This window comes from Felis catus, chromosome B2 (assembly GCF_018350175.1).
Source record: "Felis catus isolate Fca126 chromosome B2, F.catus_Fca126_mat1.0, whole genome shotgun sequence".
Taxonomy (NCBI): Eukaryota; Metazoa; Chordata; class Mammalia; order Carnivora; family Felidae; genus Felis; species Felis catus.
The window spans coordinates 35,490,359-35,506,901 of record NC_058372.1 but is presented as its reverse complement, the minus strand read 5'-3'; the positions used below and the strand labels follow the sequence as shown (position 1 = coordinate 35,506,901).

At 52.8% G+C, this 16,543-nt stretch overlaps 1 protein-coding gene across 3 annotated transcripts in view; it reads right to left on the bottom strand.

Annotated features, from left to right (window-relative positions):
• Positions 1-3,690: 3,690 nt before the first annotated feature.
• The window catches only part of FGD2 (FYVE, RhoGEF and PH domain containing 2), a 30,856-nt gene continuing 18,003 nt past the window's right edge, over positions 3,691-16,543 (bottom strand). The window contains exons 12-17 of one of the 3 annotated variants that reach the window (XM_019830532.2): positions 16,145-16,237; positions 14,779-14,910; positions 11,683-11,829; positions 10,396-10,542; positions 5,779-5,861; positions 3,691-3,881 (exon numbers count right to left, since the gene is read on the bottom strand). In XM_019830532.2, coding sequence (XP_019686091.2) covers positions 3,791-3,881; positions 5,779-5,861; positions 10,396-10,542; positions 11,683-11,829; positions 14,779-14,910; positions 16,145-16,237 — 693 coding nt within the window. In that variant the 3' untranslated portion in view covers positions 3,691-3,790. Of the gene's footprint in view, positions 3,882-5,778; positions 5,862-9,587; positions 10,059-10,395; positions 10,543-11,682; positions 11,830-14,778; positions 14,911-16,144; positions 16,238-16,543 lie in introns of those variants that run through there. The other 2 variants (XM_003986073.5, XM_006931662.4) reach the window with 2 other exon arrangements.

Below are 16,543 nucleotides of genomic sequence, written 5' to 3'. Positions count from 1 at the left end.
ATTCATAGGGTAAAGGGATGTATAAGCTATCTGATGCTGTGTAACAAACCATCCCCAAACTGAATGACTTTCTTGCAGGTCTGTGAGTTGGCTGGGTGGTTCTTCTTCTGGTCTTATTCGTGTAGCTGCAGTCTGCTTACTGCTCAGCTCACTTGGGTGGTCTAGTCCTGCTGGGCTGGGATGCCTAAACCTTTCTCTCCCTGGGGTCTTTCATGCTGGGCTTCTTCACATGATTCTAGAAACATTCCAAAAGACAGGGGTGGGGCTAATTCCGTTGGGGGCCGTTATTGTAACAATTCTCCACAAAGTCCATATGGTGGGTCAGCATGTCCCACACATGCACCTAGAGACCAATGAGCTATGGCCTCACTCTTGGCAACAACCTGGTGCCTGCCAACTTGTTTCTAACTCCATGCTCAGCCAGTCCAGCTCCAAAGCTCTGCCCATTGGCTGTGTCTTTGGTTTGGGGCCCTGTGTATGCTCTTTGGCCTTGCTGCTGCATCTGAAGACTTTGATTTGGATTATCTTTTAAACTTTTTTTAACGTTTATTTATTTATTTTTGAGAGAGTGTGTGAGCAGGAGAGGGGCAGAGAAAGAGGGAGACAGAGAACCTCAAGCAGGCTCCGTGCTGTCAGCCCAGGGCCCAATGAAGGGCTTGAACCTCTGAACAGTGAGTTCATAACCTGAGCCAAAAACAAGAGTCAGATGGTTAACTGACTGGGTGACCTAGGCACCCCTGGATTATCTCCTAGCCTTCCTGCTCCTGACCGCACCCTACTCTGCTTCCTGGAACTCCCAGCCCAGCCCAGCACCCTCAGCTGCACCTTTAGCTGACCTGCTGTCTCCCCTGGGGAAGTTTATATACCACCAGAGGATTCTCTTGACCAATTCCTGGAAAACTGCTTAATGCATCTGAAGGTACAAAATATTTCTTTTCCCTTTTATTCACCCCAAACTAATAAGCTCCAATAATGCAGGCCTTTGAGAAATTCCACAATTTGTGTTCCACATTTTAGTCACTTTGTGTGTGTGTGTGTGTGTGTGTGTGTGTGTGTTTGTTTTTTGTTTGGTTTTGGTTTTTTGGTCTCTCACACGTGTCCTTTAGAACTCATGAATTATTAACTCTTTTGCACTGTTGGTGGGAATGCAAACTGGTGCAGCTGCTCTGGAAAACAGTATCGAGGTTCCTCAAAAAACTAAAAATAGAATTACCCTATGACCCAGCAATAGCACTACTAGGAATTTATCCAAAGGATACAGGAGTGCTGATTCATAGGGGCACATGTACCCCAATGTTTATTAACAGCGCTATCAACAATAACCAAATTACGGAAAGAGCCCAAATGTCCATCCACTGATGAATGGATAAAGAAGATGTGGTTTATATACACAATGGAATACTACTTGGCAATGAGAAAGAATGAAATCCTGCCATTTGCAACAGCGTGGGTGGAACTGGAGGGTATTATGCTAAGTGAAATAAATCAGTCAGAGAAAGACAGATACATGTTTTCACGCACATGTGGAATTTGAGAAACTTAACAGAAGACCGTGGGGGAAGGGAAGGGGAAAAAATAGTTTCAAACAGAGAGGGAGGCAAACCCATAAGAGACTCTTAAATACAGAGAACAAACTGAGGGTTGATAGGGGAGGGGTGGGGGAGAGGAGAAGAAAATGGGTGATGGGCATTGAGGAGGGCACTTGTTGGGATGGGCACTGGGTGTTGTATGTAAGTGATGAATCATAGGGATCTACTCCCAAAGCCACGAGCACACTGTGCACACTGTAAGCTAACTTGACAATAAATTATATTAAAAAAAAAAAAAAAGGAATCTCAATCAAGTAAGAAGACACTGACTCCTATAACTAAACAGCAGTCCAGAGTCTAAGGGGAAAAAAAGTCAATAGAAAATCTTGTGCAGCCAATGGATTCTAAGAGACATATTCAGTTCTATGTTTCTGTTGTTCTTAAAAATCCCTGCATTGCATTCTATTTTGTGCTCTTTAACTTCTCAATAAAGTACAACTAGACTAAAAAAAAAAAAAAAAAGAACTCATGAATTATTGAGAATATAAACGTATGATATTGTCATTGATAAGGGCTACAAAAGGAAAAGATAATATCAATAAGACCAATATACAAACCCAGGATGGTTTGGGTAGGCTGTGAAAAGTTACATGAATCATATTTGCCTAATTGAATCATTTTTTTTAAAGAAATATCTTTTCAACTTTTTAAACATTAGTTTATTATTGAGGGACAGAGAGAGACAGAGAATGAACAGGGGAGGGGCCAAGAGATGGGGAGACACAGAATCCGAAGCAGGCTCCAGGCTCCGAGCTGTCAGCACAGAGCCTGACGCGGGGCTCGAACTCACAAACCACAAGATCATGACCTGGGCTGGAGTTGGACACTCAACCGACGGAGCCACCCAGGAGCGCCCCGAATCGTATTTTTTTGATGTAGTAGCAGGACTAGCTGCCTAAGAACCCTCAGAGAGCTGTAAGGCAGAGCATAGAATTATTTGATAACAGGGGCACCTGGGCGGCTCAGTCGGTTAAGCGTCCGACTTCGGCTCAGGTCATGATCTTGCGGTTTAGTGAGTTCGAACCCCACCTCGGGTTCTGTGCTGACAGCCTGGAGCCTGCTTCTGATTCTGTCTCCCTCTCTCTCTGTCTCTCCCCCACTTGCACTCCGTCTCTCTCTCTCTCTCTCAAAAATAAACATTAAAAAAACTTTTTAAGAATTATTTGGTAATAAAATTTGGATTTTATGTAAACCAAGTGTTTGTAAGGGGCAGCGTTTTGGTAAAGATACTGCCGATTGTTAAAACGATTCCAGTGTTTTAAGACGTATTAAGGGGCGCCTAGGTGGCACAGTCGGTTAAGCGTCCGACTTCAGCCAGGTCACGATCTCGCGGTCCGTGAGTTCGAGCCCCGCGTCAGGCTCTGGGCTGATGGCTCAGAGCCTGGAGCCTGCTTCCGATTCTGTGTCTCCCTCTCTCTCTGCCCCTCCCCCGTTCATGCTCTGTCTCTCTCTGTCCCAAAAATAAATAAACGTTGAAAAAAAAATTTTTTTTAAAAAGACGTATTAAGTTAAAAAACATAAAGAACAGGACAATTGCATAGTCAAGTGCTTTTTTTGTATAAAGGAGAGAGAGAGAATATATATACTGTAATGTAACGTAACACAATATAACATAAGTGGGTGTGTTTCTGCGTGGGTACACCTGTCTCCTTTCTTTAGAGATATCTGTAAGAAGCCAGTAATAGCGACCCTTAGGGTAAAAAATGGGTATCTGACTGCAGGATAGAAGGGAGATTTTTCAACTTATCCTTTGCCCCTTTTGAATTTTGTACCAAAAATAAATCAATACTGTGGGAGCAGGCATTGCCTGGGGGCGGGACATGAGGGAGCCCTTCCGGGTGCTAGAAGTTGGTCCTGGGCCTTGGTCTGAGTGGTGATTATGTGCGTGAACACAAGTGGAAAGTCATCAGTCCATAGACTTAAGATCCGTGCGCTTTACTGTAAGTTGTATTTCCAAGAAAGTGATGTATTTTCATGAAAAAAATATATGAAATATATTAAAAATGACTTTTAAAAGACAAATAAATGATTTTTTTTTCAAAGACCAGGATTTATTGCCTTGTTTCACAAAAGTAGACGTGTTTCTGGAAAGTTTCCTTATGCCAGTTTCTATAAAACAAATTATAATTTCCAACTGGTTTCTACCATAATGTCTAAGATGTGCTCGTGGACTTCATTCCAGGGCTGGTCTTGATGTGAGGTTAAGTGCCTGCTGGAGTGAACCCTCCGCCCTCCGAGACTGTGCTCGATGGTCGTGGGAGAGAGGACAGGTGATGAGTCTCCTTGAAAAGCCTGGGAAACAGGGGCGCAGCAGAGAATAAAGGAGGAGAAGTCACTCCCCGAGCACCTCCGCCTCCGAGAAGGAGCTTACTGGGCGCCACACGCACTGGGCCCACTGAGGCACAGAACCCTTCCGAGAAGCCAGAGAGAACATAAAATGGGAAAAGAGAACCATATGCTAATCGTCCACTCATGTCCTCAGCCCTTTACGGCCTTGGAAGCCCTTTTACACCCATGATATCTTTTGACCCTGAAACAAGCCTATTAATGCGCAGTGCACGTGTTGGTCATCCTGTTTTATGAATGAGGAAGGAAGCTGGGGCCTGCAGAGTGAAGTCACAAGGGGGTGACAGAACCAGGACTCAACATCATGTTTTTAAAATTCGAAATCTGATGTGCTTCTTGCTGCTTCCCAGAGAGGTCACAGAGCCTCTACGACCAGTTCTGCTTCCCCACCGTGTGATGTGGGGCAAGTGGCCGAATCTCTCTGCACCTCCTTATTCTCGTCTGTACAATGGACTCGTGTAAGGATTAAATGAGCTGATACGTGGAAAGCACACAGTAAGTGCTCTTTAAACGTTAGCTCTTGGGAGGGCGCCTGGGTGGCTCATTCGGTTAAGCCTCCAACTTCAGCTCAGGTCATGATCTCACGGTCCAGGAGTTCGAGCCCCGCGTCGGGCTCTGGGCTGACAGCTCGGAGCCTGGAGCCTGCTTCGGATTCTGTGTCTCCCTCTCTCTCCGCCCCTCCCCCACTCACACTCCGTCTCTGTGTCTCAAAAAATGAATAATGATCGGGCATCTGGGCCACCCTTGAGGGCTGTAAGCTCAAGACACGGGCAGGTGGGCTCAGGGTGCCAGGCTGGGTGTCCCATGGCGAAAATGAACAGCCAGCTCTTTTTTCAGGGGGCGGAGGGGTGAGAGGGGCCGATTTGCCGATTTCCATGGTGAGTTCTCCCACTGTGACCAGTTTCAGAGAGGAGCGGGGTCCTGGGGTCCAGCCATGGGAGAGAGGCAAGCAGCAGTAAGGAAAAGGCCAAGGGATGAGGCCACAGTCAGAGTTAGGAGCATCTCGTCCTGGGCCCTGAGAGAGTCCACAGGAGTGCCACGTGGCCTTGCACACGTCATTTCACGTCTTTGACCTCCAGGCGCCTCAGTGGAAGAAAAAGAGCACGTGGCCTGACAGAGCTAGTGTGAATCCAGGCCAGAGGATAGGTTTTGAGCCCTCGCTCAAAACATAAGGGAGTCCTAGAACTCTTTTATGAGAGTCTATAGAGCTCTCTCTGCCAAGTTCTGGGGTGCAGGGATGAATAAAAGAGCGTCAGTGCTGGGGAAGGGCAGCCATGAAGGTTCTAGAACTGCATCAGTGTGGCCACAGCAACGATTAGTAAGTACGGTGACCGCCTTGCCGTATCTGAGCCACACAATTCATCCCAACGGTCCGAGGACGGACTGTGGGCCAGAGGCTGGGAAACACGGTGAACAAGAGACAAAATCCCTGCCCTCCAGGAACTTACATTTTCAGTGGTGGAGGTAGATACCAGTCTTAATGCAAATTGGATAGAGCAGTATAGCTTTGGTGTGATTGAAGGGGTGAAGCAGTGTCGAGAGATGACCGGCTCAGGAACCAGTCCTGCCCTTTTGGAGTGAGCTGTCTATCAGAATCACCATCAAGCTTTAAAAGTCTGATGCCACAGCCCCAGCCAAACTCAGGGCTTCTTATTTGAGCTTGGGGTGCAGCCTGGGCATTGGGAGTGTTTCAAAAGATTCCCAAGTGATTTTAATGACCTAGACACTGAGCTCCCTTAGAGCCAGGACTTTGATTTTTTTCAACTTTTTATCCCCGGATCCTCCATAAATACGGGCATCACAGCATAAGGAGGCAGACAGAGCAGGAAGAAAGAGCTGATACCTGTGAATGCCTGTAATAATCACGGGTGGCCCGTCACTGTGCTGAATGCCGGACACGTATCCATTCAGTTGACACGTCAGTCCCTAGAGAGGTAGGACCATGGTTATCCCTCCTTTGACAGGTGAGGAAACCCCCCCACGGAGTGGCGAAGCCTCGCCCAAGACAGCGCAGCCCGTAAGTGGCAGAGCTGTGTGGTGGCCCGGACCCATTAATCCCTGGGAGATACTGCCCCCTAGTGCTAGCTGGGGTCAGACTTTGGAATCCGGTGGGCCTGGGTCTGAACTTGAATACATTCGTTACTCCCCGGCTGGGTGACCACGGACAGGTTATTCAGTCTTGCTCATCCGTAAAACGTGGTCGCTTGAAACAGTGCCAAAAGGCCGTTACGGAATGAAGTGAGATGATGCGGGCCGAGTGCTCACCACATCATAAAATAATTAACGCCAGCAATGACGAACACAGGCAGAAATGAATGAGTGAATGAATGAATGCCATTCCTGGAGCCCCAGCGTGCTGGCAGCAACGCCACCTCCTTGTGCCTGCGGAAGGGAGATTTCCCAGAAGGGGAGGCCTTCCAGCTGACTCGGGGCCCACCAGGCCCTCCAGAGATGCCCTCACCCTGACACCCGCCAGCCTTCTCTCTTCCCTCTGAGTTTTCCCGCCAGGGTGGGGGTGCATGGGCACCAGAGCTCCCAGACTGCTGGGGAACCTCCAGCTTTTTAGAGGTAGGGACCTTTCGCAGAAGAAATTCAAAGCCCTCGGAGCCTCTGCCGCCCGACAGCCAGAGCCTGGGATGCACAGTGTCAGCGAGTGAGGAATCCAGGGTGAGGAGATGCTGGGAGAGGTCAAGGGCTGCCCGGGTCACAGGGGGCCATTTGGGTTCCCAGGGGACAACCCTCTCAGTGTCCGTGGCTCTCCGGTGGGACCCCCGAGTTCTGCCAAGTCCAGGCCCTCCCCTACCCTCTGGTCCTTCCACTTTTCCATGACCCCACACTCGTTCGTGGCCTAACAAGTGATCCCCTTCTCACTGGGTGCTCCCAGGTAGTGCTTCCCTGAGGCCACTCAGCCCCTGGGCTCTGGCACTGATGTCTTAGCAACGCTGCATAGCAGGTTGGGCCCCTGGAGAAGAACAGGTGAGCCTTCCTTTGTTCCTTCCTTTATGTTCCTCTTGACATGGGAAACCACTTTTGTCCTTGGGATTATAGAAGTGATATGCGATAGTGAAAAAAATCCAAATCCACAGAAGCACCTAAAGAAGAAGGCAAATCATCTACTCCTGCAGTATATTGGGTAGCCCTTAAAAGATGGTGCAGATACAAAACGTCTCCATCCAAGCAGGACTGGAATGTTCCACCGCACAATGGTTGGGAATGCTGCCTCCGCTACCCCACGTTATGTGCCCACAAACAAATTATTCAACCAATGAAGCCGTGGTTTTCTCATCTGTGAAATGAGGATCCAAATTAGCACCTACTGCTTTTTTTTTTTTAATAAGGATATACTTTTTTTTTAAATTTTTTTTTAATGTTTATTTTTGAGACAGAGAGAGACAGAGCATGAACAGGGGAGGGGCAGAGAGAGAGGGAGACACAGAATCGGAAGCAGCTCCAGGCTCTGAGCTGTCAGCACAGAGCCCGAAGCGGGGCTCGAACTCACGGACCGTGAGATCATGACCTGAGCCGAAATCGGACGCTTAAACGACTGAGCCACCCAGGTGCCCCATCACCTACTTCTAATATTATTCAGAATCAGGGGCGCCTGGGTGGCTCAGTCAGTTGAGCGTCTGATTTCAGCTCAGGTCGTGATCTCAAGGTTGGTGGTTTCGAGCCCCACATGGGTCTTTGGGCTGATGGGTGCGGAGCCTGCTTGGGATTCTCTGTCTCCCTCTCTCTCTCTGCCTCTCCCCCACTCACACGCTCTCTTTCTTTCTCAAAAACAAATAAACATTAAAAAAAAAAAAAAGGAGAAAACAGAAGAATCGAATGAAATAATCGCCTCCAAGGCTTGACACACAGTGAGCGTTTAAAAGTGTTCGATCCTTCTGTGGTTGTTCCTTGCTTAACGCATCCCGGCTGTCTTCCCAAGGCAGCACATTAACATTTAAGCCTTCCCTTCCAACAGCCGCATGGTTCTCTGCGTGGATACAGCAGTTTGTCTGAGTCCCTCTGGATGGGCATAAGTTTATGGGCAAAGGTCTCCCCATTTGGATGGGTTATTTCTGTAGTCCTCAGTTTGGGAGAACTATTGTAAATCATGTCCACGAATCTTGTCGCACTGGCCTGTCTCCTTGCGGTAAATTCTCAGAATTGTAAACGTCGGTCAAAAGGTTAAAATGTTGGGATGTGCAGGGCTCAGGACTTGGACCTCTTCCTTCTGTTTCACGCATGCTTTGATAGTCTTTTTTTTTTTTTAAGTTAATTTACTTATTTTGAGACAGAGAGAGACAGGATGTGTGCACAAGAGGGGGTGGGGTAGAGAGTAAGAGAGAGAATCCCAAGCACGTTCCGCGATGTCAGCGCAGATCCCAACTTGGGGCTCGAACTCACCAACTGTGAGATCATGACCTGAGCTGAAATCAAGAGTTGGACGCTCAACCGCCTGAGCCACTCAGGCACCCCCGTTTGATGTACACTTTGACCCCCATCTCTGGGTTGACAGCTCCCACGTTTACATCCCCAGTCCAGACCTGGTACCCGGGCTCAGGCACGCCACCACTGGACGTGGCCAGGAGTGGGTGCCTCAGCTATGACTTGTCCACGTCAGAGATCTGATGTGCTGCTGCTCCCTGACCCGCCGCTTCCACGGCTTTCTTATCTCAGTCAACAGGAGCTCCGTCCTCCATGCTGTCAGGTCAAAGGTCTCACTCAGTGTCACCTTTGGCTCCTTCCGCCTCTCTTACCACGTTCACCCTGTGAGGGAATCTCTGCTCTACCTTCAGAATAAATCCAGAATCCAGTCCCTCCTCATCGCCTCTCTCACCGGGGTTGGTGTCACAGCCTCGAGACTGTTTCCGCCCTCGCCACATTCAGTCTGTCACAACAAGCAGCAGGGGGGAGTCTGTTAAATCAGAGGCCCCGCCCCCTAACGACTCTCCATCTCACTCAGCCCTTGGAGGGCCCCCACATCTGCCTCCCCTGACCTCACCTTTAGTTTAGGGATGATCTATGATCTGATGTCTTCTCTTAGTTCCTTCCTGCCCACTCTGCTCCAGACATCCTGACCGCCTCACTGTTCTTCACATGTGCCAGGCAGGCTCCCACCTCAGGACCTTGGCGCTTGCTGTTCCTTCCACCCGGAATGCTCTTCCCTCTGATATCTGTGTGGCTCCCTTCCTTATTTCTTTCCTTAAGGATTTTTTTTTTTAAATGTATTCTTAATGTTTATTTATTTTGGAGACACAGAGAGAGAGAGAGAACACGATCAGGGGAGGGGAAGAGAGAGAGGGAGACACAGAATCTGAAGCAGCCTCCAGGCCTGAGCCGTCAGCACAGAGCCTGATGTGGGACTCAGACTCACAAACCACGAGATCATGACCTGAGCCGAAGTCAGACGCTTAAGCAACTGAACCATCCAGGCATCCCTTCTTTGGTATTTTTTGAAGGTCCCCAAGTGATGCTAACGTACAGCCCAGGCTGAGAACCATACTGGTGACCAACAGTCCTGGGTTATCTGGGACTTTCCAGGTCTTAGCACCATTAAGTCCTATGTCCCCAGCACCACCTCAGCCCTTGAGCAAACAGGGATGCTCAGTTACCCCCTCCCCAGAGGAACAAATCCACGTTTTCTGAATTCCAAGTCAAGACACACGGTCTGGGCACTGACGACTGGAAATCAGTCGTTTGTTTGTTTTTTAAAGTTTATTTCTAAGTAATCCCCACACCCAACATGGGGCTCAAATTTATGCCCCCGAGATCAAGGGTCGCGTGCTCTACAGACTGAGCCCAGCCAGGCGCCCCTGGAAATCAGCTATTTGAAAGATCAGCTTGGAACCGTGGCTGACAGAGGCCGCAGGGTCAGCCCGTGCCGGGAGCCAGACTCTGAAGGGGAGAGTGGCCAGCTGTGGGTCAGTCAGACAGGTCCCCATCATCGGGCCTCCCGGGGCTCCCGCCGCTGGCCGCCCGCTCCACGGCCTTCACCCAGCGGTCCCTCAGCTCCTCGGTTTCAGCCTTGAAAGTGTAGAGCTGGCCTGACTGTTGCAGCTGGAAGAGCCGGGGGTCCGCCTGGGTCCCAGCAGTCACCTGGTAGCCCAGCAGCGGGATGGAGGTGTGAGCCCGCATGTCCTGGGCGGGGAGGAGAGAGCCATGGGCCGCCGTCTTTCTGTTCAGCCCCGATGCCTCAGACAGCCGATTTGAAGGCGAAAGCCACGTCCCCACCTCTCACTTCCCAAACACCCACGAAGCAGGTGGACTGCCGGGAGGGCATCCAGGAAGAAGAGGACTGGCTGCCCGCTGCACAGAGTCTGGGCCCAGCTCTGAAAGCCACTAACCCTGACGGGAGGGAAGCATGTCCTCACTGGGGCTCAGTTTCCTCCTCGGGCACATGGGGCCAACAATACCCACCCCATACACACATGAACTGCGAGAAGGCCAAGGTCTGGGAGGCGGGCGGTGGCATTACCTGAGGGGCAGCGTAGATGTAGAGGACGAGGGGGTCATCCTGGGGGATCACGCACCAACCCCGGGGGCCGCTCTTGCCCCACTTGTCCCCGACCAGCTGCAGGAAGCTGCACATCAGGCTCTGCTCCGACCCTGCCGCAGACCCTTTCTACAACCAGAGACGGAGGCTGTCAGGGAACAGAGCGCCCACTCTGTGACAGACGCCGGTTTGGGGGCTTTGACAATCACTGTTTCACAGCCTTGCGGCAACGCTGTAAGGAGGGGCTGCTCGTCCCTGAGCCTCAGAGAGGTCCCGTCGCGGGCCTGTGGTCACACAGCTGGCCGGTGGCAGGTCTGCGGTCCAAACCCGGCCAGCCGGAGCTTGGGGCAGGTGCCAGGAGGGGCTTCTCACCTGCGAGTTGCCCCAGGGAACAGAACGGGGGCCTGAGAAGGGAGTGGGCCTGTGGCCTAGCGGGCAGGGAAGGCACGAGCAGGGAGTGGGGAAAACTGGAAAGCGGGCAGAGGTCCACGGAAGGGAACCACCTTGAAACCTGGGAGCTGTGTTCAGCTGGAATGGGGGGAAGGGGTCTTCTCCCACCTCCCTGGGACGGTGGGATGTCAACCTGGCCTTTAACCAGGCAGAGGGGCAGTGGTGGCCAGTGTCTGGGCTGGGGAACATCGTGGCAGGAAGCGAACGAGGCTCGTGCCCCACAGGCGTCGACTGGCAGGGAGGGAGCAGCTTGGGGAGCACCTGTGGGTGTGGAGAGTGGCTCCACCAGCCCCAAGGCAGCAGAGAGAACATACGTGGCAGAGGCCAGACAGCTGGCTCCTAACTTGCTAGGTGACCTCGGATAAGCTGCCTCTCTGGGCCTGGGTCTCCATGGGACAGGTCCCTGAAGTCCCTTCCACTTAGAATGGAGTTTCCACTCTGCCTCTTTCCAGAAGTGGGACCCTGACCTGCAGCCTCAGTCTTCCCATCTGTGAAATGGGATCAGAGACACCGGCTCTCTTCGCCTCCGGAGACTTCCGGGGCAGGGCATGGGCATACAGACAGGAACTGTGCGGAGAGGTCGTTGTGATTATTGGATGGGGCCAGAGGACAGGTGGAGAGTCCGGATGACAGCCTAGAGCCAAAGGTTGCTTCCGTTTGGTGACAGCTCTGTTTGCGGGGGAAGGGGAGGGGTGCCCAGGGGCAGAGAGGAGGATGGGAAATGTGAACGCAGCTGGCTTGTTCCTTTGCACCGAGGACGGTGCCAGCACGTGGCAGGTGCCTGCACACGGCTGCTGGGTGGAGATCCTTGGCCCTCACCTCCAGGATGCCCCGCCTCCTGTCCTCCTTGTCCTCGGGGAGCACGCTGCCGGTGAGGAAGGTGTAGCAGTGGAAGCAGACTCTGTTGGGCCTGTTGTCATCGTATTTGAGCTCAGCCCGGTAGTCGGAGCACTTGGCACACACCACCTGGGGGTGAGGCAGGGGAGGACCGCGTCTGTACCCCGGCCTGGGGGGCGGGGGCATGAGAGCAACCAGGGACAGGAGGAAGACAGAGCAAGCTCCGGAAGAGGGATGGAGGCAGAGACAGGTGGTCCCCTGTGCTGGCAGAAGCCCCGGGGCCTGGAGGCCACGGCACGGGGGAGGGGAGAGCTCAGGCTCTGGGCTCCCCCAGCCGGGGGCTCGAAGGCAGGTCCCCACTGCAGGTGCCTCTTGATTCCCCCTTCGTAAGGGCGGCTGTGAATCCAGGGGCTTCCCTGCACACACGGCTGCACCTAATCGCTTCTCCAAGCTCTCTCTCCCCTCAGCATCTCACCTGGTTCTCCCACCACCCCACCAGGTGGAAGCGCTGGGGCTGTCATCCCCTCCCGACAGCAAGGGACTTGCCGAGGGCCACTTGGCTGGCCCTCCACATACGGGACAGGTATTTAAAGCCCCATGGTTTAGCTTTAGGATTCGTGCACATTTTGCATTCCACTCAATCCTAGAGTCAAGCATGTTTTCATAGAAAAATAACGGGCTGAGGGGCACCTGTGTGGCTCAGTTAAGCATCCAACGTCAGCTCAGGTCACATGATCTCACGGTTTGTGGGTTCGAGCCCCGCGTCGGGCTCTGTGCTGACAGCTCAGAGCCTGGAGCCTGTTTCAGATTCTGTGTCTCCCTCTCTCTCTGCCCCCCCCCACCCCGCCTGCTCACGCTCCGTCTCTCTCTCTCAAAAATAAATGAACATTAAAAAACTTAAAAAAAAAAAAAAAGATGAGGTGGTCATTCTTGCCAGGAAGACCCAGCATGTGCACTCTGTAGAGCGGGGCTCGCCCCGAGCCCAGCCCAGAGAAAGCCCCCAGACAGGCCAATGTGGGTCATGCTGGGGAGGCCAGGAGAAAGAGGCATGACAAGACTCAGGGAGAAACATGGGTGCTGCGGGATGTAACTTCCAGGAAGACCGGGGTGTGACGCTGAGCCCGGGATGTGGGATTGGAAGCGGGGGCCAAAACACAGAGACGAGGGGGCTCGTCTGGGTGCCCAGCACAGCACGTGGCCCGGGAGGGGCCCACAGAAAGCCTGGTCCGCCCCACCCTCACCAGGATTCCCGTCTGGCAGGTGGGGAGACAGAAACTGGGCGCCCAAACCACTGAAAGAATGACTCACAGAATACAAAGGTAGGTGCGGGCATGGGAAACGCTGAAATTGGGCCAAGGGGCTCTCACGTAGCCCCACACGGAGGGCTTCAACGACCTTGGGAGTATTTTAATTTATTGAGATTTAAAGTGTTTACACGGTTAGTGTGTATTTATTGTCTCCTCCACCGGCTTTTTATTTTGAAAAATTTCAAACCTACAGACAAATTGAAATAGCATAGGATACTGCCCCCATCACACTCACCAATTGCTAACAGTTTTGCCGCATTTGCTTTATCTCTCCCTCTCTATCCATGTATTTTTTCCCTGAATCGTCTGAGTGCAAATTACAGTCCTCATGACACCGCACCCTCAAATATGTAGCTGGCATCTCCTAAAAACAAGGGCATTTTCCTGCCTATTCATAACGTCATGATCATACTTGGGAAATTTAGCATCGATACAATATTACTATCTATAGATGGCTCGTGATCAAATTTCCCCCGACGTTCCCCAGAACGACCTCTGTGGCTAGTTTTGTTTTTGCCATCCACAATCCAATTAAGGATCATACATTTCTTTTTTTTTTTTTTTTTTTTTTTTTTTGGTCAGAATGTCGTCTTTCTTCCATGTGCCTTGAAGGCGGGTACATAGGTATTGTTATTCTTTGTGCCTCTTTGCATTTCTTAACTATTTTTAATAATTTTTGAGGAAGTACTTACAAAGTCGCAAGTGTGAATTGACCCGACCCTTCTTTACAGACGTGAGTCACCAAGAACAGTGGCTAATCCCCAGATCCTGTCCATTAGGTTCCGATATAACTTGTCACTTACATCTGAACACAGGTGTGTTCCCAGTCCTAGAGATTTCCTTTGTGTCCCAATTGCCATTTAAATACATTTTGGGGACACCTCCCTGACTGGCCCCAACCTGCCAGGCTGGCCTCCTGTCCCCTGGAGGTCATTAAAGACTGAGGTTGTAAAGGGCTTCTCTGTTTGCAGAGTAAATGGAGGGGGTTGTGATGTCAACAGAGAACAGCTCAAGTACAGCAGGTGCTTAAAAAGCAAAGCAAAATTTGTCTCTGATAACCCTGCTGGAGCTGGTAAGAGAGTGGACAGGTTCCTTCCTCAATCAGCTGGTGGTTGCTCCTCTGAGTGAGCCCCTCCTGAACTGCTGAGGAAGGAAAGGAGGAGAAGGAGAGGGAAGGCACTGAACCTTCTTTGTTGAGTCCTCACTACCACCCTGGAGGTAGGTGTTACAATCCCCACGGTACGAGTGAGGAAACTGAGGCACGGTGAGGAACAGAACTGACCAGGGGCTGGAGCACCGAGGGTTTGCCAGGAGAGGAGGGGACAGTTACCCAGGGTCGGTTAAGAAGACAGGAAAGACAGGCATGGGGCTGATGAGGTGGTGGGCGCAAGGCCCGCGAGGGGCTGAGGGGTGTGGACGCCCCACCTGGAACGGGAACCCATTTCCCGGTGCTGGGTCTGGGCTCTCGGGAAATGGTGGTACAAACAGGAGCTGGCAGGGCCAGCTTTGGGGAGTGTCTTGAGCACATCGTCTGGCCTCTCTGAGCCTCGTTTCCCCATCTGCAGAACGGGGATGACGAGCCCCTGGTTCACGGGTGGGCACCGGGAGGTCCAAACACTCACATCCCTGGCTCAGAGTCGGCACCTGATGCTTCTGGGCTGCGTGGGTGGGAGCCCGCAGAGTTGGCGGGGAGGGGAGAGGGGCCCTGGGCCAGGGAGGGGAAGGCAGAGGAGGGACGGGTGGAGGCAGTGGTGATGGCGGGACGACTCACGTAGCCGCAGGCTCGGCAGTGGTGGCGGCGGCGCGTCAGGGCGTTGAAGGGCTCCTTGCAGCGCATGCACATGGTCACCATCTTGTCCCGGACCCACTGTGGTGCCCGGAGGCCCAGCTCCTCAGACTGCAGCTGTTGGGCAGTAGGGTGGGCACTCCGTGACCCCCTTCTGGCCTCTCCCTGGGACCCTCGGGCCACCTGCTCGTGAATCCCTTCTGGCCACGCCCTGGGACCCTCGGGCCACCTGCTCGTGAATCCCTTCTGGCCTCGCCCTGGGGCCCTCTGGCCACCTGCTCATGACCCCCTTCTGGCCACGCCCTGGGACCTCTGGCCACCTGCTCGTGACCCCCTTCTGGCCTCGCCCTGGGGACCTCTGGCCACCTGCTTGTGACCCCCTTCTGGCCTCACCCTGGGGCCCTCTGGCCACCTGCTCGTGACCCCCTTCTGACCTCCCCGTGGGACCTGCTGGCCACTTGCTCGTAACCCTCTTCTGGTCATGCCCTGGGACCCGCTGGCCACCTGCTTGTGACCCCCTTCTGGCCTCACCCTGGGGCCCTCTGGCCACCTGCTCTTGAACCCCCTTCTGGCCTTGCCCTGGGGCCCTCTGGCCACCTGCTCGTGACCCCCTTCTGGCCTCGCCCTGGGACCCTCTGGCCACCTGCTCGTGACCCCCTTCTGGCCTTGCCCTGGGACCCTCTGGCCACCTGCTCGTGACCCCCTTCTGGCCTCCCCCTGGACCCTCTGGCCACGCCCTGGGACCCTCTGGCCACCTGCTCGTGACCCCCTTCTGGCCTCGCCCTGGGGCCCTCTGGCCACCTGCTTGTGGCAGGGGTCGCGTGTGTTGTGCTTCCCAGCAGCTTCCACATGAAGCTGACTGAACTGACAAAGACTATATGCTAGGTCAGTCACTATTACTCCCCTTTGACAGGTGAGGAAACTGAGGCCCAGAGAGGTCAAGGGACTCAGCAAAGACACCCAGGAAGCCAGAGTTCAGAACTCAGATTAGAAATCAAGTCACAGACACTCTCCTTCTCCCCCCGACCCCCCACCTTCCCTTGGTCTTACATTCCTCAGGCACGTTCAACCCACACCTGTACCACCCGACAGCCTGAGCTGCGTAGATGTGAAATCCTTCCTAGGGATAGTGGCATATAGAAGCTCCCAAAGGAATTTTTTGCTAATGGGAGAACCTTTAGCACTGAGTCTCTGATGTTTGGGGTGGGTGGGCTTTCCCTGGTCCCTTTGAATCACTCCTGGTGGGTGACACTCCCCTGCCCTCCGAGCCGGGCTGGGCAGAGCAAAGTGAGGGAATAAGCGTGTGTGAGGCTGGTGGCTCCAGTGAGGGATATGCAAAGGCTTCACTTACCTCCTGCTCCTGGGTGTCTCCCTCCGGGCCTTGGACCGCAGCCTTGAAGGTTTCGTTCCGCTTCTCAATTTGGTCAATGGCTGCTTGGCAGGCCTGAGGGGGCACGGGAGGTGGTTGGGTGGGGGGACAGGGAGGGCTTGCTCATCTGTCCATCCATCCACACCGCCAAAAGACATTGCTGAAAGCCTACTGGGTGCGAGGCACTGGATTCTCAGCACACACTGGCTGACTCAAGGGAGGAGAGACTGTTAGCCCCAGGTGACAGATGTGAAAACTCAGGACATTAAGTGACTTGCCCAAGGCCACCCAGCTAGGCAGGGAAAGGCAGCAAGATTTGAACCCAGATCTGATTTCAAACTACCACAGACCGACTCCTGAAGAAGCACAGGGAGCAGCTGG